Source organism: Sinocyclocheilus anshuiensis, unplaced genomic scaffold (genome assembly GCF_001515605.1).
Source record: "Sinocyclocheilus anshuiensis isolate Anshui unplaced genomic scaffold, SAMN03320099.WGS_v1.1 scaffold161, whole genome shotgun sequence".
Lineage (NCBI taxonomy): Eukaryota > Metazoa > Chordata > Actinopteri > Cypriniformes > Cyprinidae > Sinocyclocheilus > Sinocyclocheilus anshuiensis.
The window spans coordinates 218,423-228,144 of NW_015539832.1; the positions used below are offsets into that span (position 1 = coordinate 218,423).

The 9,722-nt window shown below is 36.2% G+C and overlaps 2 protein-coding genes across 2 annotated transcripts in view; one reads left to right on the forward strand and one right to left on the reverse strand.

The window, feature by feature from the left end:
- Positions 1–6,425, reverse strand: part of eipr1 (EARP complex and GARP complex interacting protein 1) — a 40,689-nt gene extending 34,264 nt beyond the window's left edge. Inside the window, exons 1-3 of the mRNA XM_016480448.1 lie at positions 6,291–6,425; positions 5,326–5,409; positions 1,665–1,797 (exon numbers count right to left, since the gene is read on the reverse strand). Of these exons, the coding sequence (XP_016335934.1) occupies positions 1,665–1,797; positions 5,326–5,409; positions 6,291–6,332 (259 nt within the window). The 5' untranslated portion in view covers positions 6,333–6,425. The remainder of the gene's footprint in view (positions 1–1,664; positions 1,798–5,325; positions 5,410–6,290) is intronic.
- Positions 6,426–6,552: 127 nt separating this feature from the next.
- Positions 6,553–9,722, forward strand: part of LOC107684236 (trafficking protein particle complex subunit 12-like) — a 24,570-nt gene continuing 21,400 nt past the window's right edge. The window contains exons 1-2 of the mRNA XM_016480449.1: positions 6,553–6,636; positions 7,722–8,875. Coding sequence (XP_016335935.1) covers positions 7,742–8,875 — 1,134 coding nt within the window. The 5' untranslated portion in view covers positions 6,553–6,636; positions 7,722–7,741. The remainder of the gene's footprint in view (positions 6,637–7,721; positions 8,876–9,722) is intronic.

Consider the following 9,722-nt stretch of genomic DNA (forward strand, 5'->3'; position numbering starts at 1 on the left):
CGTTCAAGTGTTTATGCACATGAAAGGAAGAAGGGAAACCGGACTGTAGTTGATGGATGATTAGAAAGGATGAGTTTGGAGACTTCTGCCTCAGAGAGTGAAGAGAAGGATGTGAATGAGTGTATGTTTGCTGGTAAGATGTGCTTGACAGATTGTGGTGTGGAAAATTGTGCACTAATGTTTTTAATTTTATTAATGAAAAACACGGCAAAGTCATCAGCTATTAGAGTTGATGCAGGAGGGGGAGGAGGAGGACAAAGGAGCGAGAAAAATGTTTTAAAGAGCATGCGAGAGTTAGACGAATTGATAATTTTGTTATGGTAGTATGTCCTTTTAGCAGTGGATACATTAGCAGAGAAGGAAGAGAGGAGTGACTGATATACATTAAGGTCAGTAGGATTTTTGGATTTGCGCCACACCCTTTCAGCAGCTCTGAGCTTAGAACGATGTTCGCGGAGAACATCAGATAACCAAGGGGCAGAAGGGGTGGTACGGGCTGGCCTGGAATACAAGGGGCAGACAGACACTGTCTAAACAAGATGTAAGAGTGGAGCAGAAAGTATCAGTAGCACTGTTAGCATCAAAAGATGCTACCAGTTTAGGGGAAGGAAGCGAAGATGAAACCATAGCAGATAGCCGGGAGGGTGAGAGAGAGCGTAGGTTACGTCGAAAGATGACACGTGGAGGGGTATGTGTTGTCTCAGGAACCATGTTGAGGTTAAGAGTGAGGGGGAAGTGATCCGAGGTGTGCAGTGGAGTAACCAGCACATGATCAGTGGAGCAGTGTCGTGAGTAAATAAGGTCCAGTTGGTTGCCTGATTTGTGAGTAGCAGTAGATATTAAGTAAAGGATATTAAGTAAAGATCATGTTCCATAAAGATATTTTGTAAATTTCCTACCGTAAATATATCAAAACTTCATTTTTGATTAGTAATATGCATTGCTAAGAAATTCATTTGGACAACTTTAAGGTGATTTTCTCAATATTTAGATTTTTTTTGCACCCTCAAAAATTCCAGATTTTCAAATAGTTGTATCTCGGCCAAATATTGTCCTTGATGTATAAATCTCCATTTTTTTTTTTTATTATTGACTCTTATGACTGGTTTTGTGGTCCAGGGTCACATATATAACTACTTATTAGCATGCATTTTTTCTGGCATATTAGTTGTTTATTAGTACTTATAAAGCACATATTAATGCCTTATTCTAAAATGTGTGTGTGTGTGTGTGTGTGTGTATATATATATATAATAATTGATCCTTACAGACAGCATAAAAAAGCAATTCTTTCTGAGTGAAACAGAACATTACACATTTTTTCTTAACATGCTGCTGAACTGTACATAATGAGACCAGGAATGTGCATTAGGAAAGTAAATACAGTCCATTTACATTTCATTTTTACTTTAAGGGCCAGATTTACTAAACAGAACAAATTAGCATGAGATTGCAAACCTTACTAAATCACTTTGTATGATTCATTTAAATATTCTCCTCTCATAAATTTTGCATCTGAAAGTGAAACTCCTACAAAAATGCATAAGCAATAAGATCTGCCCCAAAAAATAACTGCATCCACACCTTCGGTCGATCCTTCTCATTTAGTAAATCCTGCCAGTAGTTTTTAGTCAGTAGTGAGAGGAAGAGAAAGACAGACTCACTCTTGCTGTAGCAGGTGGTCAGCACTGCCTTGTCTGCAGGACTGCCGCTGATGTGCCATATCTCACCAGCATCGTGCAGGAGAACGCTCTTATTAATCATATTATTCTCATCATCAAAGTCAATGATGTGAATCTGCGGAAGAGAAAAAAGCAGAGCGTCCTGACGGCAGTTCAAAGAGCTGGGACTTCACTCGCAGATATTTGCTTTAATATGACAGTAAATGAAATCTCAAACGCTTTTTAACTTCACACACTCCTGACACTCATTTCCCAGCTTTTATTTCAACTTTGAAGCGACTGCATCTTTTGAACTTATGTTAGATGCCTAAAAGTTATACGCAAAGCACGGCACATTTGAAGACGCAGTTGAAAGTTATTATTTTACTGAGGGACTTCATGCGCACTGTGGGTAATATTCTACTGTATGTGCTGTCATTATGTGCATAATGGAGTTGTTGTGTGCTCTTCACAAAATCCCATTCTGTGCCTAAAAACATCTAAACAGCCTTAAAACAAGATCAATTCACTTGGAGAAGCAAAATTGAAATACATTTGGTCTTTTAATCTTGATCTTAGATAAATAATCTTTTAGGACAAGACGCTCCAAGCAAAGCCATTGCTTTTTAGGGGTTTATTTTATTGCACTTTATCTACTTGCATCTGTAGATTTCAATTACAATACATATCTTTAAAGGATTTCTCACAATGAGTCAGAAATCTCCACTTTATGCAAGCAGCACTCGCATGCACCAAACCTAGCAGTTTTATTCATCTTCATATTCTGAAGGTTTTTACAGAGGTTTACATAACTTTATATTTATATTTATTTCTAAAAATAGTGTTTTTCTGTCCGATTTATGGAGTGATAGAAAGAAAAATCCAAAATCCCTTCTGTGAAAATTGTCAACAAAATTAAATGATGATTAGAAACTGGCTTCATCCAATGTTTAGATTTCTGCTTAAATGAATGCATATTAGTGCATATTTAATTAGACAAGGTCTCATTTGCATTGTTATACACACTATAAAAAAAAGTAGCAGTTAAAAAAAAAAAACAGACTATTGGAGTGTTTTACAATAAAATACTATTTTAGTTTTTCTACTTCAAAATCTAATGCAACATACTTCCCATTTCTTTTTAATTGTTTGTGAAATTTTTGAGTGAAAAACATTTTTTATACCATTTTTTTCCCCCAGTATTGTTATAACATTGTTATATTGGATTTGGGATTTTGCTGTGTATCAGTAAACTGGTAGAAATAAAATATCAGTGGTGTAAGAATCATTCCCCACATCATGATTTTAGCAAATGAATGTCATATTAATTAGCTGTTTGCAAAGCATCTGTCTTGCTCGTCACCTGTGTAGGTGTATGACGTGTGAGAGAGAGCAAGTGCATGCACACATGAGAACATCTCTGGCGCTCAGCCTGCTGAGAGTTGGAGAGGAAGCCATTAACCTTGGGTCGGACTGCATTGAAGGAGAATTATTAGGCAACGTTATAATTTTATGGAGGGAAGCAATACAAATAAATTCCGATGGCTGGACAGGATAATTGGAGGCGTTGGAAGGTTCTGTAACGAGCGCTGGGCTTGAAGAGACTCGCTCGTGATTTATCAGCCTCTACAGAAGCTGAGTGAATGATCACATGAGCCTCTTCTCTTGCCGTAGTGGTTATGTGAAGGAGCGGTCAGGGGCTCAGGTTCAGAGGAGCACAGCAATGACACACGCAGACCTGCTGCAGGGAAGGTTTATGAAGCCCAATTGTAACATTTCCTCACTATGCTAAATGTTGTAACTGTATATGCTTTAAATAAGAAAAACAAAACTTCTTGAAAGCTGCCAAGTGAGAAAATGATCATACACTTGTGCTCGTAAGTTTAAATACCCCTTACGGAATATGCAAAATGGCACATGCAAAGTCAACAGAGATTTATTTTTTTTATTCTGTGGAACACAGAAGAAGATATTTTGAAGAATGAAAGTCAGTGGGGTCCAATGTGGCTTTGCACACTGAATTCATCGAAATACTGTATCTTCTTTACGTCTTTCCACAGATGAAAATCAAACAGGTTTGGATTTATAAATATATGAGTGACTAGATTATTATTTATTATTTGTTTGTTTATTTGTAAAAAATCTAAAGTTAAGAAAAGTTAACCAGCTTCGAGACATTTTTGAGTTTTCTCAACTTCTTGTATTCAGTTTATACAACAAAAAGTTGAGAACACTCAAAAATATTCCTACAAAATCAACTGGTTGCCTTAAACTTTGAAGTTTTCTCAGCTTTTGATTTTTTTACAGTGTACCCCTTTGTCATGTATAATAAATGCTTTGAGGCAAATAATATATGATCTTATTATTATTGTTAATCTTAATGCTGATCTTTTTATGAATCATTTTATTTTCTTATGTATTTATGATATATTATCTCATTGTAATTATCACCCTATTTATTTTATAATCTTAAATCTTATTAGCACTACTTATTATTGATCTTAATTATTATTAATTAATATCATTAATCTGATTAAATTTGTCATTTAATGTATAATGTATTATATTTATTAAGTTGAGAACACTCAAAAATATTCCTACAAAATCAACTGGTTGCCTTAAACTTTGAAGTTTTCTCAGCTTTTGATTTTTTTACAGTGTACCCCTTTGTCATGTATAATAAATGCTTTGAGGCAAATAATATATGATCTTATTATTATTGTTAATCTTAATGCTGATCTTTTTATGAATCATTTTATTTTCTTATGTATTTATGATATATTATCTCATTGTAATTATCACCCTATTTATTTTATAATCTTAAATCTTATTAGCACTACTTATTATTGATCTTAATTATTATTAATTAATATCATTAATCTGATTAAATTTGTCATTTAATGTATAATGTATTATATTTATTACTGTATTAATCTTGTTATTGATTTTATTTATCATTTTATATTATTTTTTATATATTATTTTATTGTATTATTAGCTCATTTATTACATTTTATTAATTATTATTGATCTTAATTATTATACATTTGTTTATCTTATTAATTGTGTTACCTTGAGTTTTTTTAAAAAGGTTAAACGTCCTAAATATTCTGCAAGTTACGATGAAAGAAAGTCTAAAAGCCTTATTTAAATGGGAGGAGTGTTTAGGAAACAGTGATTTGTAGTTGCTACCGATGCCTTTTTTTTTAATGCATATGAATTTTTCAGCTACTAAATCAAAGTCTGATATAAACAACAATAAACTAGCGACAGACTTGATACAGTATCAGAAAGTCATTACACCTCCATATGCACTAAACCTGCCACCGTACCCTAATGAGGGCTAATGTAACAAAGCAACATGTAAGTCTGTGATTTACTTTTAACCCACTATGACAAATAAAAAGATTTTTGTTGTGTTGTATTTCTGAGGTGTTTTCTCAAGTAGCCTATATGTTAGGCCTAACATCAGTTGATGCAATAGCTGGTGAACTAACAGCAAACATTTCAAGATGTATCAATCAACATTAGTTAGTGTTTTATGTGTGAACTGACTCAAGCACACGCATTCAGAAACCTGTTAGAAAGAGTCCTGCGAATATATAACATCATTATATAGCAAATATGAGGATTCTAGAAAAATCCCATGCATCCATCCACTCACCTGGTTATCAAATTTGAGTGACTGTGTGCCCACTACAAACCTGATGGCATCTGTCTCAGCTGTCTGAGCTGTCAGAGCACGCGCCTGAAACACGCGGAGAGAACGAAAGCCCATGCATTAATGATACACAGCCAAAATACTGGAAAATACTATACACATATGACACCAGATGCCTGCGAGCTGCGACTTAGACTGCATTTTTAGGTATTACAAGGTGGGCTCATTAGTATGTTTGCTGCCCTAATGGTAGTTCATGCAAAAATGCTGACTAAGTAAGCAGCTTACTAGATACATGTTTGCTATGTAGGAAGCATTACAATCAAGCAGCTCACTTGATATCTGAAATTGCTGTTTATAGACAGCTCAGAATTGATGCCCAAAACCGCTGTCTAGATAAACTGATCATTTTTTATGAATGATCAGTTTCTATGAATGTTTCTATGAATGATCATTTTTTATGAATGATTATAAAAATCATTTATAATATATATATATATATATGTACCAAAACCACTGTCTAGATAAACTGATCATTTAAATCATTTATAATATATATATATATATATATATATATATAAGTACAAAAATGTAGCAGTGTACATTGTAGTACACTGTAAAATGTAGTTTTTTTGGTAAATGTAAAAATAAATGTATTTTATTTTTGCCATGGCAAATGAAATATGAATATCATAGTAGCTACATTGAAGTGCTATGGTATTACCATCTGATTCTACACTTATTACATACTGTATGTATATTTTATACATTGTGACAGACGTTTGAAACGGAAAATATATCTCCATTTGTTACGTTTAATACATCCTTAGTTTTTATCTGATATTTAACATGTAAATATCCCAACAGTGAACACACAGGTACCAGTTTACTGTAAAAGAGCTCATTTATCGATGTGAGATTGTTGTGTACAAAAACTGAAAAGGTAAACAGAGCTACAGTAACGTTACCTGAAACTCCAGGCCGTAAATAACAGGTGCATCATCCTCCATCTTTATTCATTCACTAACTCATTTATCAATTAATTCAGAGTAGAACATTCTCCTGTTTCTCTATTATTCTAATAGCAGGTACAGCAGTTCCGCGAGAGTGAAATAAGACTTACGTAAACGGCGCATGGAAACTACCGTAACACTCTTCCGTGTGATCTACTGCTTTAGGTTTTGTGAACGTAAGTTTCGTTCGAGAATACCAGCATCCGCCGCAGCGAAGATGTTTGACAGCTTTCGCACACCGTAGGGTTATGCGCATGCGTGTGTTTACACTGCTGTCATCCTAGCGTTCATTACACAGAAGGTAAAGTCTCGTTTTTACAGTTTTATTATAATATTTCTATTCTCTGTGCGGAAGTGTTGTGAAGAATATGACGGTCTCCGAAATGTCAATTCAACGTTGTTGTGTTTTAGTCTGAATTCATCATGCAGTTGCAGCAGAGCTCTTCAGATATGCAGGATATGATCAGTATTATCGATAAACTGCATTTTTATCACATTTCTGTAATTTTCTCCTTCAGAATGTTTGGATTTCTATCATTAACGTTACTTATATTATGATTGCAGGGGCTCATTTAATATTCATCATCATATTTATTATTGTTTAGGGGGTAAAAAAACAAGAAAAGTAAAAATTGTGTTGTTTCAGAAAAGCGTAAAGGTTATTTGTCAATTTGTTATTTAGTCTTCTGATTTGTATTATAGTATTTCGATAAGTGATTGTTTCCTTTATATTATGTGAACTATAGAAAAATGTAATTGCACTCTGTGCTCTCAAAAGCACTCTGAATATAAATTTAAACTATAATACTTTTTCCATGTAATTGCAGTTAACATGCAATTAAGTCTCCTAAAGTATATTTTTTAATGTAGATTATTTGTGACCCTGGAGCATAAAAGCAGTCGTAAGTCGCACAGGTGTAGAAATAGCCAACAATACATTGCATGGGTCAAAATTGTCGATTTTTCTTTTATGCCAAAAATCATTAGGATATTAAGTAAAAATCATGTTCCATGAAGATATTTTGTATATTTCCTACCGTAAATATATAAAAACTTAATTTTTGGTTAGTATTATGCATTGCTAAGAACTTCATTTGGACAACTTTAAAGGCGATTTTCTCAATATTTAGATTTTTTTGCACCCTCAGATTTTCAAATAGTTCTAGTTGCGATCTTAATAAATCATACATCAATGGAAAGCTTTCAGATGGTGTATAAATCTCAATTTCAAAAAACTGACTGGTTTTGTGGTCCAGGGTCACACTTGAACAATAAGTATGCTAAAGTGTCCTTCTTTTTCACAAGGGTGCTTATATAACTATAGCTTACTTATTACTCGTTTATCCTAAATCATTGATTTCTGTTTTGTTTGAACTGGGATCGCAGGGAACATCCAGGCTGGACTCATGGACAGCAGTGAAGCTGCAGCTCAGAGGCCTGTTACTCTGGATATAGATGGAGCAGGTGAGACGCTAGATGCCGCCGTCCCGTCCCAGACCGACCCGACAGAAGACTCTTTCCGAGAGGAGAGCATCGACCTGGACGCCGAAGCGTTTGTTTCGCCGCAGGATGACAGCAGTCACTTTGAGAGCCTGATAGACAAGCTGAATGACCAGATGATGGAGAGCGTGATGATTTCCGACTCCCCGAATAGCGAGGAAGAGGACGTGGTTCCCATTGACTCGCTTTTGGAGCAGAATGAAGAGGAGGAGGCCAAAACACCTGACGGAGATACAGAAGAAAGAAACGAAGACGTTAGCACAGCCAGCGCTGCTGAACCTGAGGAGGCATCTGAGGCTTTATTTAAAGAAGAGAACGAGGAGGAGAAGATCGTGCAGGTGGATGACAAAAGGGAAACTGTTGCACCGGACGACCCAAAACCAGAGGCTCCCAAAACTCAGGATACAGCGCTTGAGATGGATACGGATACACCCCCCAAAGACGAGGCCGTCCCGGTGTGTACCATCTTCAGTCAGGGTGTGCAACCCAAAGCACAAGCCCTGATTCCCGACGGCTTTCAGCCCACGCTGGTAAAATCTCCAAGTTTCACCATCGGCAACACAGAAACCCCCAACAAACTGGTCCCTCAAGTGTGCCAGCCGAGCCCCAGCCTCAGCAAGTTCTTCACGGATAGCAGCACGGTCAACCCCGCCTCAGACTTCTTCGATTCTTTCACAACGTCCACGTCTTTCATATCAATCAGCAACCCAAACGCAGCGTCGCCCAAGACAGCCGCCCCTCCAGAGTCTCCTCTCTTATCTGCTCCCACCGCGGCAGGCACATACTTCACCCCCGTCGCTACCAAACCTCAAGTAAGTCCCGTAGAGCCCATGAGCCAGCTCCAGGCTGTGTTCCCGAGCGGCGACGACCCCTTCGGAAGCGCTCTGATCACCAGCGAGCTGGATAAGCGCTATGACGCCTGGCTTCCCTCAGACGACACCAGGAAAGTGCTGATATCGGTGGCCACACAGCAGATCAGTCCTGTCCAGATAGACAGAGAGCAGCTGGCCATGCCTGGACTCAAGTTTGACAACCTACAGGTCAGTGCAAAATTACATTTTCAAATTTCAAATGACCCAAAAATTAATTTTGCGTCATTATGAATGGCTATCTTTGCCAGTCTTTAACAGGCTTTGTATTGTGTGTCAATAGTAGGGTTGCAAAGGGGTGGAAAATTTCCGGTAAGTTTCCGGAAACTTTCCAAAATCCCTGGAATATTCCAAAAAATCCTGGAAAGTTTCCGAAATTTACTGGAAATTTTCCACCTTTTTGCAACTCTAGTCAATAGTGGATAGAAATGAACAATGTGTATATCCAAGAAGAACCTTTAGCATCCATGGAAACTTTGTTGTGGAAAAAGGTTCTTTAGATGATTAAAAGGTCCTTCACACTAAGAAAAAAATGGTTCTTTGAAGAACCCTTCACTGAAAGGTCCTTTGAGGAACCCAAAATGGTTATTCTATGGCATCACTGCTAAACCGCATTTTAAAAACATTGTTTTTAACAGAGCAGATGATGTAAAACACATCACCCGGGGACTTTTTGACACCCCCAGGGCTTTTGTGAAAACTCGAGATCATATTTTTGTATCTCTGCTCTCAGACAGTTGGATCGAGCACAGTGCATTATGGGTGACGAATTTAGCTTTATAGCGAAAGGGAACACCGAAGCACTTTTTTGTCTGTTTTCTCTAGTCATGTAGTACTGATTTAAAAAACAAATACATTTCTATTTAACATGGAATATGCTGCATGAAGTTTCTTTAAACATATTTTTGGGTTTCAAATAAAAATAAATTAATTAATTTTAAAAAGCATGTTTGTGAGCATATGATGTGTGATTTTTTTTTTTTTTTTTTTTTTTTTTTTTTTTTTTTTTATGGTCACT